At 35.7% G+C, this 26,993-nt stretch overlaps 1 protein-coding gene across 1 annotated transcript; it reads right to left on the bottom strand.

Annotated features, from left to right (window-relative positions):
• Positions 1-1,789: 1,789 nt before the first annotated feature.
• Positions 1,790-17,878, bottom strand: LOC126815715 (ribosome biogenesis protein bop1). The gene is made up of 17 exons (XM_050541598.2): positions 17,793-17,878; positions 16,277-16,435; positions 15,770-15,973; positions 14,037-14,188; positions 13,236-13,350; positions 12,124-12,225; positions 11,701-11,814; positions 11,140-11,250; positions 10,076-10,234; positions 9,147-9,297; positions 7,934-8,066; positions 6,894-7,006; positions 6,099-6,292; positions 5,538-5,612; positions 4,802-4,904; positions 4,296-4,380; positions 1,790-3,082 (listed from the first exon to the last, which is right to left on the bottom strand). Exons 1-17 carry the CDS (start codon positions 17,847-17,849, stop codon positions 2,821-2,823), a joined length of 2,289 nt encoding a protein of 762 aa, XP_050397555.2. The 5' UTR covers positions 17,850-17,878; the 3' UTR covers positions 1,790-2,820.
• Between the last annotated feature and the right edge of the window lie 9,115 nt (positions 17,879-26,993).

The raw sequence follows: 26,993 nt of genomic DNA, 5'->3' as shown, positions 1-26,993 counted from the left end.
CCAGGAGGTCGGCTTCCTGGTCACCCACAGTAGTTTACTTAATAATATATCTTTAAAGAAAAACTTTTTTATATTTATTCTGTTTGAATAAAAATATTGGCCACTGGTTTAACTTTTCTTTCTGTCCATCAACCCGATTAAAATTCAGATCTGTTCCGTTCCTTTTTCTTCCACATCGATGGTGGATCACGGTGGCTAAGTGGGTAAGACGCTGCCTCGCTAGCCTGGAGGTCGGGTGTTCGATCCCTGCATTGGCTGAGAAAGTTCATCCACATTTTCCGGCCCTCCTCAGTGATGCAGGAAGGAGGGCCTGACAAGGACAGCTGTCTAGTCGTTCGGATGGGACCAAAAACCGAGGTCCCGTGTACACATTGGCGTGCACGTAAAAGATCCCTTGACAGTTGGAATTCGATATAAGAGTAGGCCGAAGCACACTGTATGGCGTATGCCCGTCTTCATTAGCCCAGTTCGGAGCAGAACAGTAGGACTTTAAACCCCATTTCATTTCCACATCAATAACCTCCTGGAAAGGAAACGAAATGGGGTTTGACGTCATACTTAATAAAATATCTTCATTTAAAACCGTTTGGATATTTAATCTGTTCGAATAAAAATATTGGCCGCATCAATGACCTCCGGGAAAGGAAATGAAATTACGTTCAATGTCATACTCCGACTGGGCTAATGAAGACGGACATACGCCGTGCAGTGTACTATGAGGGACATTTGGCCGAAACAGCCTTGACATGGAGGAACCACGTCGGAAAATACCAATGAACTTTCTCGGCCAACACAAGGGTCGTGGTTAGTGAGCCACCGTGGGTACCTCCGGGAAAAATGTGTTTTAGCCTTTCGTCTATAATACTATAAGTATTTAAAAGGCTATCAAGTTCTTTTAATTATCGTCATAAAGAGAGAAATGGGGTTTAACGTCCACTCGACACAAACTAGGTCATTTCGAGACTAACATATGGTTAAATTTTATTTCAATAATTCGCTTGCGCGTAGGGGTCTTTAGCAGTGGGAGGCAACCGGATTATCGTCACAGACAGTATATTGTAATGAGTTGGGACATGGCCTTCACGCATATGGGGGTCTGTACGGTTTACAAATAATATTTTGATCTAATTGGGTGCCCTGGATGTGAACTAGGTGGGTGTTATCAAGTGCCTATTAATCCATATCCTGTCATAATTGGCACCCAGATCATTAACGGCTAAATCTATTTGTTAAGGCCAGCTCAATTTTTTGTCAAGGTCGGCGAGATGTAAATAAGGTTAGCACACGTGATTGCAATTCCGTCAATTCAGCACATTCCGATTTGACAATGGAGCACCCCCTTAATTATCCATTTTATCATTATATGGCAACATGATTCTAATCCATTCAATATCTAGACAGTTGATTATGGGCTTGTCTTGTTAATAAATGTCTAAATAATAGTTTATGTAACATTTGAAGCTAGAACAAATACCTGAAATTGAGAGAGAGAGAAATTGGACTTAACGTCCACTCAACAAAAACTAGGTCATTTCGGGGCTAACATATGGTTCAATTTTATTTCCATAATTCGCTTGAGCGTAGGGGTATTTAGCAGTGGGAGGAAACCGGAGGACCCAGAAAAAACCATGAGGTTGGACAGGCGACCCTACTCCTTGTCAGGTACAACCAGGAAATCAAAACCACACCAGTTGACTCAATGACAGACTTTATGATACAGCGCGTACATGCTAACCATTCAGCCATCCAACATGTTTAGTTGTGTCAAAGTAATATAATCAAATATAGATTTGGTCTGGAGCTTTCTATATTACAGATGGTATTACAGGTTACATATTTTACATATTACTGACATAAAAATAAAATGCCTACAGGTGATGGATGGTGATTTATCTATATATATACATGTATATAACAACAATTTGACAAAAACATACATGTGTACATCATACATCAATCTGACATGTGCAAACTGCTATTGAACACCTGATTTGGAACTAGGACAGAATACGAGTCGATTACCTATTATGATATATCACAATATTTATTCTTGCTGTACTGTCATATGAAAACTATGAAGTATTTTGTATTTTATCATCAAATAAATGACAAGTTATTGACAATTAGGAAACCAAGTAAGGGACTTCTTGAAGCAGATTACCAGAAACCATTCGTAACACCACCAACACTAATATAAACATGCAATGGCATCCTGACTGACTGTTTGCATAGAAATATCTTAGTTCGGAAACTCTTCATAAAAACATATACAGGTAATGCAACAAAATCAATTTTCTTATTTCTTTCTCATTAACAGACAAGTACTAACAGGTAAATTGACCAAAATTTCAATTCAACATTTATAAAGCGATAGAAAGGTGTATGTGATTACTTTTGAGGCAATGTTCACAAGATTAAGGAGGCTTTTAACAACCAGATAATGAAATATTTGCAGATATGGAATAAATTATCATTCCTTAAAATACAGTGACAATCAGAAATCATAACACAATATATTGTTTAGACGAAATGTATAACTTCTGTTGTTGGGAAGCCAAGAAAATATCAATCATATCTTGATTACTTAGGTCAATGATGTATAATATGACTGGTTATCAAGGACTAAGTCTATATATGCTTCATTCTTCCCATAGGCCATCTTTTCATACCTTATAAATCTCCACATACTTCAAACAAAGTATCTCATGATTTTATTCATCGGAAAAGTTTCAAAATTTTTAGTTGGTAAAATCCATATTATCGATGCCACACTGAATATTAAACAAATTGTTTTCTTCGTACAATTGAAAGAAAATCACTTCAAGTATAAAGGCGTATTGTTCCATCAGCTCCAGCAGTAAAGATCCATGGTTGTGATGGATGGAATTGACAGTCTAGAACACCCAGTCCTTTAGCTGCTTTATGTCCCCGTAAAACTTTAACAGGAACTATAAGAGGATTCTGTAATAAGTCACTATAGACCATACCATGACAAACAATCACAGACAGATCATCAGATGCCGACGCAAATAACGGATAACGTTTGTGATAAGTCACGGATCTAAGAGCCTTGGTGTGATGTCTGAAATAAGAACAAAATATTCATAAACTTTTTGCTAAACACAACACTTTGTCAACATAATTCTTCAAGCATTCTTAGAGAGGGTTTAACGTCCACTCAACACACACCAGTTAATTTCAATAAAATTTGTTTGCGCGTTGGGGTCTTTAGCAGTGGGAGGAAACCAGAGGACCTGAAGAAAACCCACGGGGTTGGACAGGCAACGCTACTCCTTGTCACATACAACCGGGGAATCGAAACCGCGCCAGTTGATTCAATGACAGATCCTCTGATACAGTGCGCATGAGCTTACCATTCAGCAATCCAACACCCCTCAAGCATTCTGAAACTAACAGAGGTGTTTTACATGAAGAATAAGCAAGATACTATGTGTTCAAAATAATTATAAATGCCAAATGCTACACAACATCTTCTCAACATAATTCTTCCTTCATTTTGAGACTAACAGAGTTATTTTTACACAAAGAATAAGCAAGCTTGTACAAAGAGAGAAAGAGAAGTGGGGTTTAACGCCCACTCAACACAAACAAGGTCAGAACTAACATATGGTTCAATTTTATTTCAATAATTCACTTGCGCATACGGGTCTTTAGCAGTTGGAGGACCCGGAGAAAACCCACGAGGTTAGACAGGTGACCCTACTCCTTGTCACGTACAACTGGGGAATCGAAATCAAGCCAGTAAACTCAATAACAGACCTTATGATCAAACCCACCAGCGATAAGAATTTGGTCATCCAAACCCCCTAGCTTGTACAAAAAAATTTTACTACATTTGTTTAAGACATACATGTATATAAAGATACTATAAATGTAAAATATTTATAAACGTCATGCTATACAACACTTGCTATACAACACTTCGTTAACATAATTCCTCGTCCATTCTAAGATTAACAGACTATACATTTACAAAAAGAATTAGCAAGCGTGTACAAAAATGATAGCTCCATTACCATTGCTTTATTTTTTTAGGACATATATAAAGATATGTGTAAAATCGGAAATGCAACTTTCACAATATTGTAGTTTACAAGGGATTATCAATGTAAACTTCAAATGGCCATAACTCAAATTTGTATTGATCGATTTGAATAATAATTTAACTATGATCGTGTATGTTCTTAAATCCCTATGAAAGAGCACAAAATCTTTTTATTGTTAAAATATTAAGTTATAAATAATTTTAGGTTATAGGATTACGTTCAACTTACCTGAGGGTATGATAAGGTTTTGTTGATAGATCTAAATCAAACCAAGCTAACTTAGAATCATAACTTCCTATTATAACATTATCACCTGTAATACAACATATACATCAGTTAATTACTCAATACATACATTATTGATAGTAGTTTGAATGGTTATAATACTTGTGTTAATGGCATGAGCTCTTTCAACAAGAAATAAATGCCTTACGGTTATATTCAAGTTCAAGAGAGAAAGAGATAGGGTTTAACGTCCATGCAACACAAACTAGGTCATTTCAGGACTAACATAAGGTTCCATTTTATTTCAATAATCACTTGTTCATTGGGTTTTTATTAGCAGTGGGGGAAACAGGAGAACACAGTTGGACAGGTAGCCCTAGTCCTTGTCAAGTACAAGCTGAAAATCGAGACCATGCCACTTGAGGCAATGACAGATCTTATGATCTAAAGCCACGCTACCCCTCAAAGCTTTCTTTGATTAAAACAATGATATATATAGTAACACTTACCGCCAGGATGAACAGCCATACTTGATATCCATTGACAATTACTTAACAACTTCTTTGATAAACTTTGTTTCATTAAATTATAAATACGAACATATCTTTGAGTCTGAAAAAATACAATGTGAACAAATAGTAATTAAGGTACTATGTTTTTCGATGCATAAGTTGCACCTAGATGTTATGTAATTTCAACACCTATCATCCAGCCCTGGGAGTCATTCTGTGACTATCTTTTCCCCGTGGTACAGACACAGAACATACTATGATGTTCTTACCGGTTTCGAGAAGCCATTTCTCTTCAACAAACAAAATTTTTCATGCTATAAAATTTATATTGCACTATCCTAACGATATGTCAGTGTTTAATTTAACAGAGTAACAATTGCCTTGCTGAGACAGAATGAAGAAAGAGTTAGTCTATGCTATTTATATTTTTCTTTGAAATACACTTATAGTAAGTGCCGGAGAACCGACAAACCACACCAACATTGCAAAAAAATTAACAACAAATATCAAATCAAGTGAATAAACTCAATGAATGTTGTGCATACCCAGAATTTTCAAATTAAAATCAATTGAAGACTCAAGAGGCATTAATAAGCTGATATGTCATAGACAATTATTATGCATCTAGATCAGTTTGTCTTTTAAACCTATGTAGTACTTGCATACAAAAAACATAGCTTTTGAACTTAATATGTTACAAGAGATAAATAATAGAGATATATATATTACTTACAGCTACAAACAGGAAGGGTCTAATTGGATGAAATAGTACACACTGTACTAAACCTTTCGGTTTAGAGAATGGATTCTGAAAAAATAAAATAGAGTAGTTTGTAAATGACAGAACTTTAATTTATTATTATCACATTATTCATTATAATTAATTTGAGAAGATCAATGATACAGCGATGACTATGTGGCTGCATTGTCAAAGTTTACACAGACCTGCCATTCAGACAATTTCGCACATATACGCTTTCATCTTGATCACATTATAACTGACCAGTAGTAGTAACATGGGTTTAGAAAAAAAGGGATTCAAATCTCTACAATCAAGCCATGTGTCTATTTCCCCAACCAGTTTACTATCTCAACTTATCCCAACTCTTCTTTGTTGCATTTTAAAAGAATCAACACCTACCCCCACCCATCCACCCTCCAACCTCAACCAAAGATACACCTAAACCACCCCCAAAACATCAGTGGGATTTAAGAATGATAATCTTAATAGAAGACCCCAAAACCCGTCAGTAGGATTTTAGCAAGCCCAGGGAGTGCCGATTGTAACACCTACCTGTGATCTACGTTTCATCAGTTGATGAATTAAAACTGATTTACTTTCTCCTTTAGGCATGGTGGAAGCAAAATAATCTCCCTTTCCATGCCACGTAACCTGTGATATTTCTCGCTGATGTTTTATTTTTAAACGGAATCCCAATTCATATTCCTCATCTTCGTATAATTCCCATTCTGTTACTTTAGGTTTATCTACAATGGTAATTAATAAATTTGCTATCATTACTGACAAGAGCAATTGAAATCTGTGTATCATAGACAACATTGTATTAGTGTTAACATAACCAATGTCCCAACAACACAGCATTGCAATTATTGAAAGAATATCATAGAATAATTTATATCCTATTTCGTGTGTAATTTTGCCAGTGTACCAATAGAATTCCAACCGACAGAGATCTTTTGTATTCAGTAGGTATAAATAGGACCTCTTGGTATTTTTTATTTCTTATTTAGATATCCAGCTGCCAGTGGATCTTTGACGTGCTGCCCCCTTGGTTTATGTGTAAACAGACTTGTTATTCAGACAATTTCACACATATACTCTTTCATATTTGTCATATTATAAACCAACCAACAGTACCAGGGATTTAAATCTGTACAATTAAGCCTTGGTTTATCCGTTGCAAATTTTAATGCAATTTTAGTCTATAATTCTATATATCCTGGTCATTAGAAATATCATTTCTTGACCTAATTATGCTGAAGGGAATATATCTTTAAACATTTTCTATTTTTTCTTGTAATGAGACCAAATACAATACACATGGCATATCTTATATTTATATCTTACCAGTTGGTCCCGGGGGTAACTCAACATCTTCAAAACTATTTATAAGTAAATCAGTCTTTGAACAGATCAGTTTATCTCCAACCTGTGGATTTATTATAATTAAACTAGTTTCACTGAAATTACACAAACATAAATATCCATTATAAAATAATAACATGCATAAATCTATATAACATAGTATCATTTAATAAGATATTTCTGTGGAAATTGAAGAACAGTATAACAATGTGAATGAAACTTGATTAGAGTAATGAAATGAAATGGGGTTTAATGTCCTACTGTGATTAGTGTAATAAGACAGGCGATCAGCAGACAAGTGTGCTATGAGGGAAATTTTGTCTGGACAGCGGCAACAACTTGCTACACTTATTTTAAATACCAACTGTCAAGGGATCTTTTACAAGGGTTTTCTAGACACTGTCCTTGCCACACCCTCTGTCCTGCACCCAACTGATAAGTGGAAACCATGCTTGAAAATTCGAGGGAATTTTCTCTTCCGCAGGTACTTGAACGGTTTAAAATTATTGGGGAAACTTGAAAAACAGTAAACAAAGTGGAAGCAATATGAAGAACAGTACAAAGTAATACACCTAATGTTCCTTTTGTTACCACAGATCGAAAATAACAGTCAGAAAATTTTAGCAGTTTTTGTCTATCTGGAGTACATTAAAAGCAATAGAGTTTAATGTCCTATCAACACAGTATGTGGTCATACTAAGACTAACATATACCTATTTCTATCTTCAAGGTATATTTTATGTATGCTGGAAATTTTTACACAGCAATCTTGATTGACGTGCCACCTGAAAGACCAGACACACTGTTCTTGTCGGAAGACCTGGGCTAAGTACAGAAAATATATCTTTATTTCTATCTTTACTTGGCAATGTGGGGGAGAAAAAGTTTGCCTACTCTACAGACACGTACCAAACTTCACACAGTTCCATCTGAATGTAGTCCACCTGCATTAAGTCTGACCAGAGTGGATGGGACAAAGTACAGGAAATATATTTAAACTCTTAAGTAAGTATGATACATACACAGCTACAACTATAATAGATAATGATGGGTTGGGATTCCAGGCAACTCCTTTAACTTTAGCTTCTACATTAAACGTCTTTATACATCTTCCTGTTGCTACTTCCCATATCTTTACTGTTTTATCATCACAGCCTAAAATAAAACAACACCAAGGTTAAACATACATTATGCAAGAGCTAAATCTGCCTATTGCAGGTCTTTCTTTAGGCCTGAAATGTTATCTAAATTATTAATTAGACATTAATTAACTTATCCGTACCATAATCAACTCTCAACGGCATCGCTAGCCTGTGATCTTTAGTGGATTCTGACCCGATTTACTGCATAACTTCCCTTCACGGTTTAATCAATAAATGGATAATCGAGACTATGCTTTTTATCGTACTGACTTTAGTAATGATGATCGAAGCTAGGCGGAAATTTCAATCTCTCAATTCTCAGTTCATAGTGGATCAATTTGACTGAAATTTTCAGCAAATTGCCTTTACATTATCTAGTTTTTAACTATGATAGTGAAAACTGCCAACTCGTTATCTAATCTCCCATAACGTATCTTTAATCTCTTTCATTTCTAAATATTCAAACAAGTGGAAGAAACACTACTTATTTCATTTTCAAGATATAGTTTCACTCCAATATAATTTGACAGTGTATACAATTCAATATCATTTCAAAATATTTAACACGTGAAAATCCCCAATAATTTAATTTATTCAAGTTTCGACAAATATTTTCACTCAAACATAATTTGATATTTAAAAAATATTTACTGGTGATAGTGTTGATAGCCTGTGAAATGGTAGTCAAATGTATCAGTCCAAAATATGTAAGTGATTTGTGCTGTGCATGGGGAATAGTAACTTTAATGTTTCTAGAACACCTTATACCATTAATTTCACATAGCTAACAAATTATTTTATACTTTGGTGATCAAGACATGGATCAAACCAGGGACCACTTGGTTCATGAGCCAGCACAACACTCACTGAGAAATGGGGTTTAACGTCCACTCGTCATTTTCGGAATAACATATGGTTTGATTTTATTTCAATAATTGGTTTGCACGTAGGGATCGGTAGCAGTGAGTGGATGCAGGAGGTTGGACAGTCGACCCTACTGCACTCTCTAAAAATCATTGAATTGCTGACTCAAATGACTCAGTTGAAGGTATAACTGTTTAATAATAAAGAGGATAAATGAATCTATACTAACCTGAAGCAATCCACTGTCCTTTAGGATCGGGTGAAATAGTACGTATAATTCCTTTATGACCTTTAAATACAAGATATTCTGTAGTTGGGAAGGGCTGAAGATCTCGTGGTTTAGGTAATTTTGGTATCAGATCATCTGGATTCACATTCATCTACAAAAACAAATGTGGTAGATTGTTACAAAACTTGGAGATAAAATAATGTTGGTCATTGAGAAATGAATCAAAAAGTAATTTAAAACCAAGGTTAAGCATTTGAGGGATTTTGAATCCTTTGCCAACAACAATATTATTAAAGTTGAAACTCGAATATCAGTATTTACAAAGAGATGAAAGATTGGAAATTTCACAACATTCGGCATCCTCTGAAGACAAAATAAACCAGCAAGAGTGGCCCCAATCCATGTTGGGGTAATATATTTTGATAAGCCTCTTTTAATCCAATTGAATCCAAGCTGGGAGATTACTTTGATTTTGTTTTCCTACAAAATGTTGTTAAATAATCTATTTAGGTGAATTTAACCATGGATTAGATATTGTTCGAAAAATACAAATTCCAATCAGCGACTTTAACAGTTCGGTTCCTGTGAATTGGAATGTTACTCAAATTCAACTTATGTAAAATAAATTTGATAGAGGAGTTTTTTTCAGTGTTTTATACATGCATATAACACATATAGGTCCATGTATGATGATAAGGGAAATAACTTTTTGAAATCGAAGTATTTTATGGGCAATGGGGAGATAATTCAGGCATAAAAAAACACTGTTATATAATCTAATATCTATTAAAAAAGATTTTTTTTAAAATTTCTGAAAGACTTTCTTTCAACCTATATATAATAGAATAGAGTTTATACCAGTATAGTCACAAACATTTTTTTGCACACTCTTAGGTGGTCAAACAATAAATAAACATATATATACATACTCGAACTTTACGTTGTCGTGGACAGAGGTATAAATCAAGACATCTCTCAAATCTTTCTCTGATAAAATTTTTAAACCCAGGAACCAGACGGAGGGAGGAGAACTTCTGTGGAATTGTTCTGGTTTTTCCCCTGGCTATTTCTTTCTTTAACCTCTCCACCTAAACACACCAAGCAATTTATTATTACATGAAATAAAATGAAATGGGGTTTAACGTCCTACTGTTTTGCACTAACTGGTCTAATGAAGATGGGTATTTGGCATACAGTGTGCTATGGAGGACATTTTGCCCAGACAGCTGCACTACATGCCACTCTTATTTTCGATTCTAACTTTCATTGCTTCTTTTAAATATGTGCCAACATGTACACTGATCCTTGGTTTGTTTTTGCATACGAACCACTGGACGCTAGCCTTCCATCTTGCACGACTGACGATGGGAGGGAAACTTTCTCAGTCAACACCGGGATCGAACTAAGGCCCTCCTCTTTAGAGAACCAGTACCTTACTCACAGAGCCACCGTGGCTCCGTCATCATTTGTCAACCAGTCATCTTAATAAATCTAATGATAGTTTTAGCAGAATATATTACATATATCCATTAGTCGAGGGAATCAAAGCGACTCACTTGTTTTAGGCTTAAAATTATATGATGAGTCTGGCATCAAAGTTATTTAATGTAAGGAAGGAGAGAGATCTTTCAGTCCTACTTAAAGGTGATGGTCAACCTATTACTATATTCAATTAATAGACAGTCACTAGAATTAACTTTTGAAAAAAACTTTCAATGTGCCTCCATTCAAGGGGGTTTGGTGGCTGAATGGTTAACATCACAAGGTCTGTCATTGAGACACCTGTCAATTGTCACACTGTTCATGAGGTAACTGACAGAGCCAATATAAAATTTTAATGAGCAGACAACATTATATCCATTTCAAAAAGATTCTCATAGCCTCTATTGTGCAGGCCAACAAAATGTGAATGACAGACAGGCAAGTGGACAGAAAAGAGTAATGGAAATATATAACCACATTAAGGAGTATGAATACTGATACATAAACTTACAGTTTTTTCTGAAGGTAGATATTCTTCTGGTGGATTATATGATTCTGCATGACCCGGAAGTCGGACTTTAGGTGCAGGAATATACTGACGATACTGTCTGGTAATTTCTGGCTGTAAAAAGCGATAAACATTCAGTCCCATTTTCAAATAGTTTGGATCAATATTTTCAAATAGTTTGGATCAATATTTTCAAATAGTTTGGATCAATATTTTCAAATAGTTTGGATCAATATTTTGAAAACAAATGAATTGCTCATTTTTCATAATATTTTGAAAACAAATGAATTGCTCATTTTTCATAACTGTAATCCTTCATACTACATTCTTTGGAGATGGACTATTCAGAAAGGTCGAATTCCAATTGTTTCATTGCATAAACAGAACAATACTGAATAAGCTTTCCAAAAATGCCATTCTTTTTAAATTTGTTGTATCATCTGGAGTTGAGTTCAGCTCATTCACAGCAACAAGAAGGCCTACAATTGATGCTTTTGTGGCTGTAGTACAAAATGAAGTTGTGCAACAAGCATCTGGTTTGGAAGCAGCGGGTCACATATTTACCTCTTCATCATCTTTCCACAACATATAAAAATTATTCTCGTCTTCTTCATCTGGTTTTCTAATTGGTGTCGGTTTCATCCACCCCATCTTTAAAGCATGTACCATTTGAGATACCTATTACAACAATATAAATAAAGTTATTAAAAGCAATTGATGATTCTGAAATTATATCAAAATAAATTTATGAGACTAAAGCATATTTGTTTGTAATTGTCAGGATTTCTGGGGACACTCTGCAACATTAGAATCTATCCTATACCACATACTACTGATATTGTAACACAGAAAAACTTGAAATTAAAGCAATTTTTTAGAAAACAATTCTACTGGTTAACGTGAATACACATATTCTGATTCATAAAAAGTCGTATTTCCACACACCTAGGTTATTTTAAATGGAATAGTCGTAAATATTAGGCATACCTTCAACATTTCCCAACGAGATGGAATAAAAGAAGCTTTCGTTTCTGGTCGATTTGAAACAGGATGTATCATTTTCTCATTGGTGAAGAAATCAATCCATGGCTGAAAAAATAAAACAATGATTCTATATGATTTCACAGATATCTTATAGAATACTTGACAAGATATATATATCATATCATACAAACATATTTCATAATATATTATTTGTTATCGCATCAATTATTCTTTTAATTCTGGTGGTATCACAGTCTACTTGAAAAAAGACAGGATTTAAATTGAGTCTTTCTTCCATTCTACATAAGCAGGACACTAAAGAACTCAATAAAAAAAAACTATATTGAAGGTAGTGTTCCTTCTTGTCCCAAATAAATGTGGAATCGAAATCACACATACAGAAGTGACAGACCTAATATCTACAGCGAGCTGCCAGAAAAAAGGGAAAAGGAATCGAATTGAGTTTAACATCTTTCGTCGTTTTTATTTATGGTGTAATTATTTATGTGTGGTGTGGTCTACCTGCATTTACTATTTGAGACTAACAAATGATAAACTTAAATTAAAACATATATATATATATATATATATATGGGCAATTTCATTTATAATGGTCACATTGGCAATGCTATGGAGAGAGAAAAATGGGGTTTAACGTCCACTTGACACAAACTAGGTCATTTCAGGACTAACATATGGTTCAATTTTATTTCAATGATTCGCTTGTGCGTAGGGGTCTTTAGCAGTGGGAGAAAACCGGAGGACCCGGAGAAAACCCACGGGGTTGGACAGGCGACTCTACTCCTTGTGACGTACAAGCTGGGAATGGAAACCTTGGCACTTGACTCAATGACAGACCTTATGATCCAACATTCATGCATTAACCATTCGGCCCCCTCCCCCAAACAACGCCTACTCTTCCTCTTTATGTACACAACACGTAAACAATAGGATCTTATTTAAATCCATCCAAACATCTTGTGTATAATATACTGATGTTTCTTTTTGGTACATGCCAGGATTCTAATCCAAGTCATTCCTGACTTCGTTACCCAGCATTGTGGAAAGTCTTTTCAATATTCTGTTTCATAGAATATATATATTCCTGTATTTACCTCATACATGTCAGATCCGACTGGATTCTTAAACTTCTGCATATTCTGAATTATTTTAACATCCTCTTTACTGAGTAAAACTTTCTGTCCTGTTAACTTGTTACTCACTGTCCTCCTACAATAAACATATACAAATGTAATAGTTTTTGTTTAATGCTGGGTTCGTGCTACGATTGAATTGTAGTTTTAATCGTAGAGTGAACAGGGTGATCCCATCAGGTCTTATCATATATTGAGGTCAGTCATAGCAATCGCGTTGATCATATCAGAACGTATCCTATCGTAATGCATCGCACGACAGTAATAACCTAGCATTAGGTGTGAGGTGCAGATTACTAAGGTTACAAAAGATTATTATACAATTCATATCTCTTTTTCATGAACATTCGCAAAGAAAGATATGGGGATTACTATTTGAATGTTCTGGAATTGAAATCTCTCAATCCCATGAATAGCGAACATCAAGTGAAAAGTGGGATTTCGAGCTACAACGCATGCACTGACTGAATAAGACAAAAATTCAACCAATCGTGACTGCTGAAACACAATATATGCTCTAAATAACGTCATAATTTTACTCACACTACGCGAGTTGTCAGGACTGACAGAAATGTGACAGGACTTCATTCCCTCTCACTCGAATGCAATTCTGTCAATTCAGAACATTTCAACCTAACAATCGAGCGTCCTTGTGAAGTCTTTTGTTATTTTGAGACTAATAAGGTTATTTGGTGACAAACGAGAGGAACCACAGTAAATTTCAGAAGTGATAAACAAATGAAGGAAATCAATTCCACAAACCAATAATCTGGATTTTCCATTTTGTCTAAGAATTCATCAAGTTCATCTCCTTTTTCAGGTTTCAATAATTTTTTTCCCTCCACATCATATCCTAGATGAGGATAATCTCTGTACCATTCCATGGGTATATTACCAACAGTGTTACGTATATCCTGAAAATATAAATCACAAAAGGTCAAACAAAAAGACATTTAATAGTGCCACTAAACAGTATCCTGATGTTAGAAATCAACTGGGGATTAACATCCTACTTTTCGACACCGACTTGGCGAAAGAAGACGGGTATACCTCATGCAGTGTGTTATTATTTAGCCCCGACAGTGACGTTTCGACCGTTCCTGATGTTAGAGTGCAGATGCTGTTACAATAAATCATATAAAATGAAATGAAATGGGGTTTAACTTCCTACATGTACTGTTCTACTCCGAACTGGGCTAAGGGAAATTTTGCCCGGACAGCAGCACTACGGCCTACTCTTATATCGAATTCCAACTGACAAGGGATCTTTTACGTGCACGCCAATGTGTACATGGGACCTCGGTTTTTCGTCCCTTCCAAACGGCTAGACAGCTGTCCTTGTCAGACCCTCTCTGTCCTGCATCACTGACAAGCGGGAACCACGCCGGAAAATCTGGATGAACTTTCTCGGCCAATGCAGGGATCAAACACCCAATCTTAAGGCTAGCAAGTCAGCGTCTTACCCACTTAGCCACCGTGACCCCCCTATTACAATAAATGACAATATGCAATCTAATCATTAAAGTAGAAATAATGTTTTCAATGCATATAACCAAATCATGTCCAATCTTTCCACTGTGTAAAAACACAATATATCATGGTCATTTACAATTTACTGCATCTGAAAACAACTAATAAACATTTGACATACCCATTTCTTAAATTAGTTAGTTACCAAAATAATATCTGTTTATATTTAACAACGTTCTTGAGAGGCAAACAATAGGTATTATGTAAAAAAGTATATATAACGCAGCTCAAAACAGGTACAAATCCGAAATCAAAAAATCAATAAGCATATTCAGCAATTAGTATGATTTAAGACTGATTAAAGGTACATCATGGGAGATTCGGTAACGAGTTGGCAGTTTTCACTATAATAGTTAAAAACTAGATAATGTAAAGGCAATTTGCTGAAAATTTCATTCAAATTGATCCACTATGAACCGAAAACTAAGCGACTCAAATTCCCATAGGCCTTGGTCATCATTACTAAAGTCAGTACGATAAACAGCATAGTGTCGATTATCCATTTAATCGTTTAATAGAGAAGGAAAGTTATGCAGTAAATCGGCTTACAATCCACTAAGATCGCAGGCTAGCGCTGCCATCTAGAGTTGATTATGGCCTGGATGGGTTAATTAATGTCAAATTAATAATTTAGATAACATTTCAGGCCTAAAGAAAGACCTGAAATAGGCAGATTTAGCTCTTGCATAATGTATGTTTGATAATAGAAAACTATTCTGGTAGGAATAAGCTGACTGCCACTTAAAGATATCCAAGCACATAACTAGTTGGCCTCAGGTTCTTTCTCTTAAAATCCACAGTAAAAATGATCCAGTTTTATCAGCATCAGTATCAAAAACTGAGCAATGGGTTAGACACCCAACATTTAATGGACTTCTAAGTTATATTTAATCATTCAAATTTGTACATTATTCTCAATATTGATCTATTGTCAGCAAATAAAAGTATCTTAAATGAAAGCTTACCTCTTCATCTGAAGAATCATATTCATATTCATCAGGTAATTGAGTTATCTTCCCTTCTTTAACATCAGGTCCTGCTGTTACAATTTCTTGACTTGTTGGTTTGGAATGGCTTGAAGCTTCTTCAGCAGAGTCTTCTACATCTGATTCATCCTCATCCTCTCCATCTTCATCATTCTCTGCATCATCATCTTCTTCATCTTCCTCCTAAATTAAATAAGTCAAAATTAGTGAAAATTGTTTATCATAGAGAGAAAATGGGGTTTAATGTCTTTTTTTCAGGTATTCACTTATGCAATGTAGTCTGCAGCAGTGGGAGGAAACTGGAGTTGGAGGGGCACAACCATGATAACCTTAATTGATGACACACCACCCAACTACAGTACTGTACATGTAGTACGCATGGGCATGCAAATTCTAGGCAAGTAACTAAGATTGAGCTACATATATGTACATGTAACTTAAGCTCAAACCATGTGCAAACAACTTGTGTATCCATAAAACATGTACCTCATCTTCATCATCTTCATCATCCTCTTCTTCATCATCTCCTTCATCCTCAGTGTCTGGTTCATCTTCTAAACCAGAATATTCACTAGAGTCTGAGTCAGTTGTGTCATCATCATCTTCAGAATCTGGAGGTTCATCCACAAATAGATTCACTCCATTCTGTCGAAAAATAACCAGAAATATTTAAATTATAAAGTTCAATATTGCATTTGAAATGAAATTGGGTTTATATTTAATGTCCAACTGTTCTGCTCCTACTGGGCAAATGATGACTGGCATACACCATACATTGGGCTATGTGCGGTGCCACGACCTACATTTATATCAAATTCCAACTACCAAGGGATCTTTGTTTACACAGGACCTCAGTGGGGTTTTTTTTCCATCTGAAAGACTAGACAGCTGTCCTTGTCAAGTCCTCCCGTCCAGCACCACCAACAAGTTGGGGTACTACATGTACATGTATTTCAGTAACGTACCTCTACCAGTTCCTGTGATCGCAGAGACTTGAAATTTTCAGGGGGTGTTCACGGGGACTAGCCATGACCTCACATGAAATTTCAGCCGAATCGGTCAATAACTTTTTATTTTACCGTAGTTTAGCTTCTATAAGAGATAAATTTATCGGAGTTTGACGCCATTTTGTTTGTTGACTATTAAGGCTCGAATGACGTCATACGTGGATTGTGGGTTAGGATAAGGGTTAGGGTAAGGGCTAGGACCTGTAGATTTCGTCATAGTCTCAAGATGTAGACGAGGCTAGCCCTAACCCCAACCCTGTCTTGTTATTCGAGTCTAAATAGCCAACAAACAAAATGGCGTCAAAATCGGATAAACTTTCTCGTTATAAGCTAAACTACGGTAAAATAAAAAGTTATTGACGGATTCAGCTGAAATTTGGTGTGAGGTCATGGCTAACCCCATGAATACCCCCTGAAAATTTCAAGTCGCTACGATCATGGAAACTGGTAGAGGTACGTTACTGAAATAGTGCCCAAGTAGGTAGACACACTTTCAGGTCATGTTTGACAAGGGCGAAAAGGGAAAATATAACCAGTCATTCTGATGGAACATTCAGAAATCAAAGAAATGGAAGACGAAGATTTTAGTAATGTCTAACAAGTTAAGTAATGTCTAATAATATGGCTAAGGCAAAGGCCCAAAGGGTCAGCGGGTGCCGCTGTCCAGATCAAATTTTACTTCTTCGTGTTACACACGTAGCCGCAAAAATACGATTTATCAGATGTTTGTCTCAAACCACCGACGTATCATGTTGACAGTGGAGGAAACATTAATCCCCAATCCATTCTTATATCATCATACAAAAGTCAAGACCAGAGCAGAGCAGTCCGGGAAGGCTCTCTTTTTTTTACTTTTTCAAAACTTCAGGAAAACTTTTTTGCAACTATAGACTGGATGACAGAGGAACAGTAAGTATTGTGCTAGACAGAGATGGTCACTATAAAGATTGGGCTCATCTGTTAAATTTTTATAATATAATCTTAACATAACATACATTTATATCAATGTCTTCAACAGGAGAAATTTTCCGTTTTGTAGTCACAGCAGCCATGTTTATCCCCACGTGTTGTAAATAGTGGGCACTAACCGATACACAATAAATGTCTAAAGCAAATACCATTCTTTATAACAAAGTTTATTCCATCGTATGCTCCACTATGTATAAGTATTACATTGTATACAAATGAAAGAAAAAATATTACTTTAGTTTTCCTACCTTAGATCTATTTTTACATTTGTATTTATCGGTTGGTTTTCCATTATTTACATGACTTAGGGACGACGATTATCTTCTTCACAAAAGAAGTAACAGGGGAGGTAAACAGGATTTGTGAAAGGGAGGCAGACCACCATCAATTTCCCCATTGACTTCAATGTTAATTCTGGCCTCTTTGCCCACCTCCAACTTCTCCCAAAATTTTCGTTGGGCTGAATGCTTTTCACTACAGACAGAGCGATGGGGCTTTTAACGTCCACTCGACACAAAGTAGGTCATTTCGGACTAACATATGGTTTATTTTTTTTTTATTTTTCAATAATTCGCTTGCGCGTAGAGGTCTTTAGCAGTGGGAGGAAAAGGTCTTTAGCAGTGGGAGGAAACTGGAGGATCCAGAGAAAACCCACGAGGTTGGACAGGCGACCCTACTCCTTGTCACGTAAACCAGGAGTACAAATTGAATTTCGACTTGTAATCATAAGTGTATCAAAGGGACAACATAGAGTTTAAGACAGTATGCTGTCAAAATTAATCTTATACTAACATAACTTCCTTAAGGCTATATAAGATATTTGTATTTGACTGACACTCCGTGTAGTGACGTGATTGTTTTCTCAAATCTTATGTCCGGTTTTCACGTGGGCTACGATTGCCACGAATCGTTTCGAATCAAAACTTTTTTCCAATTCGTAGATAAATCATAGACGGTTTTTGAAGTTCGCGGGTGAATCATATTTGGTTCTGACACATTCGTATAGTTCATAGTTCTATCCGTAACAGCTTCCTATTCGATTCTTTGACGAATAGTGCCAAATGTCGCAAACTTTCCGTCGCCTTATCGACATTCGTGGAGAGCGTGGTGTATTCGTATCTCAATTCGGCATATTCGTAAGAAATTTGGCATATCCGTTACTCATTCGTATTCGAATCGCTTCAATTTGTATAGACTGTTCTTTCATTCGTACATTTATCGTAACCCTACCTTGAAATCTGGCATATTTTTCACCCGATGACCTACGAATTACCGTAGCTCTTTCGTAAACTATCCCTATAACTGCTTCGTAGCACCTCCAGATTCTCCACATTTTTTTTATTTTCTTGCCGAATCTCTACGAATTGCAATTAATTTCGATTTGCTACTATTCGGGGCGATTCGTAGCATTCGTAGCCCACGTGAAAGCCGGACATTAGTGTTATATACAAAATTCTAAATGTATCAGCGTCGATATCGTGTTTGATTCTGGAGCTCTACAAACATATTATTACTTTTATCTTTACAGCCCAGCATATTAACACTCGATAACATTAACTATAATTAGCCAATCGGAAAATCGAAACCAGAACTTTCTAACAAAGCCAAATTCGATTAAAATAATATCCATTACTCTAAAATAGTACATTGTGGGTTTTTTTATCTTAAAGACAAAAACAGCAAGATAGTTTAGGGCGGAGTGCTTTACAAGGGCAGTGTCTAGTCGTTCGGGTGGAACGAAACCCGGGTCACACGTACACATTGGTGTATGCGTACGTGTAAAGAAACCCTTGACAAGAATTAGAATTAGAGTAGACAGTAGCACCGTTGTCCTTGTAAATTTCCCCCATAGCACACTGTATGGCGTGAGCCCGTCTTCATTGGTCCAGTCAGCGCAGAAACGTTGGACGTTAAACCCCATTTCATTTTTTTCCTCCAGCTGCCATTATTTTGCAATTAGGCGCAATTGAGTGTAAAAAAAAACTTGAAGAGAAAGCAGGACTGGCGTGTACGAAAAAGGCAACATAATTATTAGTACTTTATTTATCGTAAGACACATAGATAACCAACGCCAACTTTCAATGGTCATTTAATTGATGATGAGAATAGATTTGGGATCAAACTGTTCCATTTTGTATGGTCTTAAGTAGCTTTATTGTGACAAGCTGGAATTTAGATAAAAAAAAAGAAAAGATTTATATCCATGACGTAGATAATGCGCCTGGTACAATCGTTGAATTCTCTCATTCCCTCCCCTGACACTACTTTTCTGTTTTTATTATTGCGGCAATGTTTTTGTCTCTTAAATTAAACCCCATTTCATATATCTATATATACCATTTCTCTAATGGCTTTTTTCGTCCAAATCTTTACGAAAACAATAAATTTTGTCGTTCATGTATTTGCAGTATCTACCTCTTATAAATGCAAACATTTCAAAGATTGTTGGGTCGGTGGGGTCATATATTGTTTTAATAATATACTCTCAGAAGCTTGTTTATCGATCACATTCAATTATACAGTAGAATAGGTTAAGTACGTAGTAACCTCACAATTTATTGTTTACATCTTAATTGATAATGTTGATGTGAGCCAAAATTACGTATGTGATAGAACTGGTAAAACGCATTTGAATAAATCTAATTCTAATACAGAGATCTTTGCTACGATTGATTCGTCACAGACATTGGAAGACTCAGGAAGTGGCGCAAGAAAAGGAAAAAACGAGTTATCTTTACTATTGAAGAGAGCAATAACACATAACAGTCGATTTTCAGCTTACTGATTATTCCGTTGGAGTTGAGAATTTGTAATATCAGACCGTGAACGGATATCTGTTCGAAACGAACTATTCATAAAACAATTGACTGCCCCGATAAGAGCATGCGAGAGAACTATTACGCTGTGCGGAACATGCGAGGGTTGAGTTGTAGCATATCTGAGCCATGGCATATTTTTGACATCGGTTCAGCGGTGGACACACTAGCCGAATTTCCACTGATGTCGAGAAGTCACATGCTGTTCGAAGACATGGTCACTGCCATGTTTAATCATGTGACGTGACAGGTGATGCAATCGGCTGGTGAATTGGGCGGAGAATTCGCCTAGTGTATCCACTCATTCAGTCGAATAAAATTTATTCGGCCGAATGATTCGTCTGGCGTGTCCACTGTTTTAAGTGTTTATGTCTATAATTGTAGTGATGAAAGCCGAAATATTCCATTTTGATATTCAGAGGCGTGCCACCCCCCTAAATGTTTTTTAAAGTTTCAGTCTTCTGTAAACACTGTTTTGGCATATTTTACGGGGTTAAACTAAACGCAGTGGATATTAAGCCGTCCGACGGTTCTTTACTTTATTTACTATTTAGCCGTCACTTCCGTTTGACATGCGCAGTTGTCTGATTCCTGGTCAGACACCCCCCCCCCCCCCCCCCGATGACGCAAAGCGTGTCATTGCGCCCCCTTCATTTTGACCAGGAATTTTAGCACCGTGATTGAACGTGGTGACTCCATTAAAGTCAAAATGAATTATATAACCTTGAAATTGTTTTAAAATTTTAGTTTGATGAATGTATCAAATAGATGTTTTCGTTGGAACTGGGTGTAAAATTGATCTTAAATATCATTATGCAAAATATTTAGGGTTTACATGCTATTTGGATAATAAAATGAGATATTTTCAATTTACAGTGTTACCATTTGGCCTCAGCAGCGACACTTTGATTTATTTACTTAAATAATTCGAGGGAAAGCAAATTTTAATATACTTTAGGAGATCATACTTGATTGCTCAAGCTACAGATGTAAACGAATGATCAGATATGTTCTTCATGATTTGTCCAAAAAGTCGGTAAATCATGCTATGATCCTGTACAGAGTCTAACCTTTCTTGGTATGTATCACAATGAAAAGAAAACGCAGTGTTTTGCAAGTAGACACGTAAACATTGACATTTTGGAGAAATTGAAGGAATTTATTAAAAATAATATTGTATGTTTCGATATTGTATGTTTTTTATTTTACTAAATGCTGCTGCTTGTTGATGGAGACTGTTGATGTTGTTAATGTGTCGTACTTAGAACAAAACTTTATCTATATAAAGCCATGGGCATTCAATGTTATTTAAACTAATCGATTCTCGGCGAATTGCACTTAAAAATATAATTAATTGTTTCATTACTTTTCTGGACACAGAAGCAAAATCGATGTAGTTTTTAATCTTAACCAATTAGCCCTTATTTGTTATACAGAAATCTAAGTTCAAAGACGTCGATGCTCAGAATAATAAAAAATGACAACGTGCACAGTGCAGTGGAGCCAATTCACAAACGTCTAAATATTTACTTTTTGTAACTTACTGAGAAACAGAACAATGAATACTGTACGGCACAATAATTCTGATGGAAAGGTATTTATTGACTTTCAGAACATATACTATTACAATTAGTTTTACCAAAAGGCATACTAGTCAATTATTAAAATCGATTAAATATGATCAACTAATTCAATTTTACATTACTTTTCACTGAATGTACTGAATGTAAAACGCAGAAGGTGTCTGTTACTGATCGTAAAACAGGCAGGGCCGGATTAAGGGCAGGATGTTGGAAAGGCTATATAGCCCAATCTTCAACCCTTTTTAAATAAAGTCATTATTATTATATTAATATTATTATCATTGTTATTATTATCATTATTAGAGGCCATTGGTACTTTAAAGAAATTGATAACCCTATATATTTTTATATAAACCATTATAAACCACAAAATAAATATGCATTCGTCAAAAAGCAGATAACAGTAAGAAAAGACAAATACAATGAAAAACTAATTACAAGTAGAAAGTCTGTTGTGTAGTATGTAAAACGGGGCATATTCGGTAGTAATTGCACACACTCAGTACTTAAAACACGGCATATCAGTAACACACTAAACCAGTCAATTTGTGGAAGGGGTCAATCCCTACAAAACGACAAGAAAGGGGTTTTGGATGGTTACAGGTAGCGTTGGGTGTACTGAATAACATGACAAAAGTTTACCAAAATGGGAGTACCGGAAAGTCCCAAATTTTGATGGTAAATATCAAGTTTTTTCAGTTAATTTTCCGTTACAAAGGTACAACTTCCAACAAGCATAAAACGTTTAACGTCCACTCGACACAACTAGGTCATTTCGGGACTAACATATGGTTTAATTTTATTTCAATAATTCGCTTGCGCATAGGGGTCTTTAGCAGTGGGAGGAAACCAGAGGACCAAGAGAAAACCCACGAGGTTGGACAGGCGACCCTACTCCTTGTCACGTACAACCGGGGATAATTTTTAAAAGAAACACCACACGAAACTGACGCCTTTCTTTTGGGTTGCCAGGGTCAAGCTTTCATATGAGATGATTTTCATAGATGTCCAATACTCTCTTGTACCATTTTCGGGGGTATCCTTACACCAAGAAAAACACTGCACTGTTTTATCACTGTAGTTCTTTCATTTAAAGATATATATATATATATATATATATATATATATATATATATATATATATATATATATATGCCCTCTGGTGTTAACTGGTCCCTTAATTGTGCCATTTTTGAGCGTACCCCTACCCCCACAATCTGCGACAGATAAACTAAATTACGAAAAGGCGCAATTCCTGCTTCAAATATATGAAATTTGGTATCTGGACTAATATTTTTGGGGTTAATATTTTATTGGATATATCTAATGTTTAACGAGTGCGCGTTGCATCATAAGGTCTGTCATTGAGTCAAGTGGCGTGGTTTCGATTCCCAGCTTGTACGTGACAAGGAGTTGGGTCGCCTATCCAACCTCCTCTGGTTTCCCCCCCACTGCCAAAGACCCCTACGCGCAAGCGAATTGTTGAAATACAAATTGAACCACTTGTTAGTTACGAAATGCCCTAGTTAAAATTGTGTGGAGTGGACGTTCAGCCTCATCTTTCTCTTTGTATCCGGGCATCTATGTATTGACGTAAATCGGGATACTATATAATAATAATTTATTGATTATAGTCAATCACATATACATCTCGATGGACTTTACAGAGTAAAATACAAATAAAATGCAAAAATATACAAGATAAGACATATAAATAACATTACAAAAGTTAAGAAAGGTATAATAAGTATGTAAAAGTACTACAATATAAGAGATTTAAATAAAATGATTTACAATATTGAATAAAATACTTAAAAGTTAAAAATTTACTGAGTAATATTCTATAAAAAGTAAGGTCTTTAGGGCACTTTTAAAAGAAGTTTAAAAAGTGTCTATTGTGCGAATGTTGGGTGGCAGGTCATTACAAAGAGTGGGTGCAGCAATAGAGAAAGCACGGGATCCATAGAAGTCACACCCGTTATACTCTGGTAGGTATAGTCTAACCACTCCCCCTTCAAACGTAGCCTGACGAGTGGACCTCTGTGGAACCCATGTTTTAGTTGTTCTGAAATATAAAGAGGTGCTTGGTCGTGGAGACATTTAAAAGTTAAAGGAGCTAAATCGCTAACATTTGGGACCTAGAAATTGACACAAGTGGGTCGCAACTCATATTATACTGTAATATGAATGTATATAAACTGATATACATTCAATGGTTTCCGTTTTTACTCCAATTTCAAATCAGTTATGTTCCGCGAAATAAGCCCGCAGTCTCAATCGAATGCAAATTTCTAGCGCCTGGTTATTCCAGTCTACATACGCCGTTTGGTTTTGTGCAATATGTCTAGCCTCGTTCCTCGAGTCTCTTGCTAGAACTGGGACTGAAACGCATTATGGTACACGATTCGTGTACCAATGGCAAAATGTTTATTTTGTCTTAAATATTGGATATCAGAAGTCCATCTTTTCCCGGTAAGATCACAGCATCAATGTTGATTTAAATTGACAAATAATTTGTGTTTTCAATGTTGAAGATTTTGGATGATATTGGGTTAGAGACTTAGCTACTTTAAGATGAGAATTTTGAATTTTATGCGTTGACAGACAGGAAGCCAATGGAGTTCGTGTAAGATAGGAGTGACATGTTCATGCAATCTAGTGCGAGTGACTAAACGGGCGGCAGAGTTTTGAAGAAGTTGAAGACGATCCATAGTGCTGTGCTTAGGCTTAAGATTATAGAGAAGGCTGTTACAGAAGTCGAGACGAGAGGTGATTAAAGCGTGAACTAGTGACTCGGTGCATTTTCGATTTAAAAACTTTCTTATACTCCCAATATGGAATAACGAGTATGATACAGATTTACAAACTATAGAAATATGATTTTGCAAAGATAAAACAGAGTCGAAATTAAAACCCAAATTACGAACAGTTGTGCAGGAATTAACACGTGAATCACCAACTATAAGTGTCTCTATAATATTAAGGCTTTCTTTTCTTGGAAATTTAGGATGAAAGTGTAGAACTTCTGTTTTTTTTATCATTTAGAGCTAATTTGTTCTCCATCATCTACGTCCTAATTTCAGTAATACATTGCTCTATTCTACATATGCTATTTGCCACTGGATGCCATCTGCATAGAGCATGAGATCTAGGCAATGGTGTATAATGATGTCCTCTAGTGGGGAGCAATATAGGGTAAATAAAATTGGACCTAAACACTTCCTTGGGGTACACCATATTTAAGTTCTATTGAATTTGAATATTTACCATTTATACATACTTTTTGGCTTCTACCTTTCATATTTGATTCTAACCAATTTAAAACAGTATTAGAAATATTAAAACGATATTTAAGACGTGACAATAAAATATTATGATCGATCGTGTCGAAAGCTGCTGACAAATCTAAAAGAACTAAAACCACCCCTTCCCAATAGAAATTAAAATGTCATTGTAAACTCTTACTAAGGCCGTTTCTACACTATGAAATTCTCTGTATGCTGACTGAAAATTTGAATACAAGTTAAAACAAGATAAATACTTATTTATCTGATTAAAAACAACTTTTTCTATAACTTTACTCATAAAATGAATGTTCGATACAGGTCTGTAATTAGATAGTTCGTTAGGGTCGAGACCTGATTTCTTCAGAAGTGGACGAACTATCGCAACTTTAAAAATATCTGGGAAAATACCAGACTGAAGAGATGAATTAACAAGAGAGGTCACACAGGGAATAAGGAAGTCAATACACATTTTTAAGAGCGAGGTTGGAATGGGGTCAAGTTCACAAGATTTTGATTTCATAGTTTGCAAAGTTTCATTATATATTCTTCACTTGCACTGTCGAATTCCGTTAAAGAGTTATCTTGATTGTTAGTTAAATTTATGACATCACTATTTGAAACAATGAAACGTTGTCTAATTTTTGAAACCTTATTTTCAAAGAAATAAACAAAGTTATTGGCCAATCACCCGTAATTTCATCCACTAATGCAAATAATTTCTTACTGTTGTTAGCTTGTAATATGCGATTTTGATGATAATTAGTTCTCACTGTGTCCAGTTGTTGGTTGTATTGGGCTCGTGTATCAAGAAGGATCCGTTTGTGAACTTCCAATTTTGTTGCTGTCCATTTGCGTTCGGATTGACGGAGCTCTTTGCGTTTTATGCGATGTTCATCTTCGAACCATGGGGCGCGAGGTTTGTCCGGGAAATTTACCTTACGCTCAGGTGCAAGTGTATCAAGCATATTTCTTAGATAAGAACAGTAAAGGCTAGCTTGCTGGTGGGTATCTTTGTTTTCAAACGATGGAATAGGGTTCTCTGACCAGTAGTGCTTTAAAGTGTCAATGTCTAGGGACGTTATATTTCTGGAAATTCTAGTCACTCGTTTGTGCGGTGGTGTTGTTAGGTCCATGGAAAAAAATTTGATAAGGCTGTACTACTGTACATAACACTGTAAATTTGATCGCTAGTTGCAAAACGCATGTGTACATTGCTTAAAGGGAACAGTGCACACGATAACAGTTCATGATAAAAAAAAATAGGTATACTTAGACATCATTCGCCGTGACTAGTCTTTGCTTCTTGCAATATTTCGTCAAGAAATGGGATAAAAATCGAGAAATGTCCGTTAAAATAACAAACCCTATAAAAACCACAAACAACGTCACAGAAAACATCCCTAAATTGTTTTCGGATTGAAGCATATTCACTTCGCTATTTTTTAGCCTACGACTCTTTGAAAGCGTGCGTTTGTCTATTTTAATTTCGTCTTGTTGCCTTTGTGTATACATCTGCAAATTTGTCATATTCCATATTTTTT

Source organism: Patella vulgata, chromosome 3, assembly GCF_932274485.2.
Source record: "Patella vulgata chromosome 3, xgPatVulg1.2, whole genome shotgun sequence".
Taxonomy (NCBI): Eukaryota; Metazoa; Mollusca; class Gastropoda; family Patellidae; genus Patella; species Patella vulgata.
This window is presented reverse-complemented; position numbering and strand designations above follow the sequence as displayed.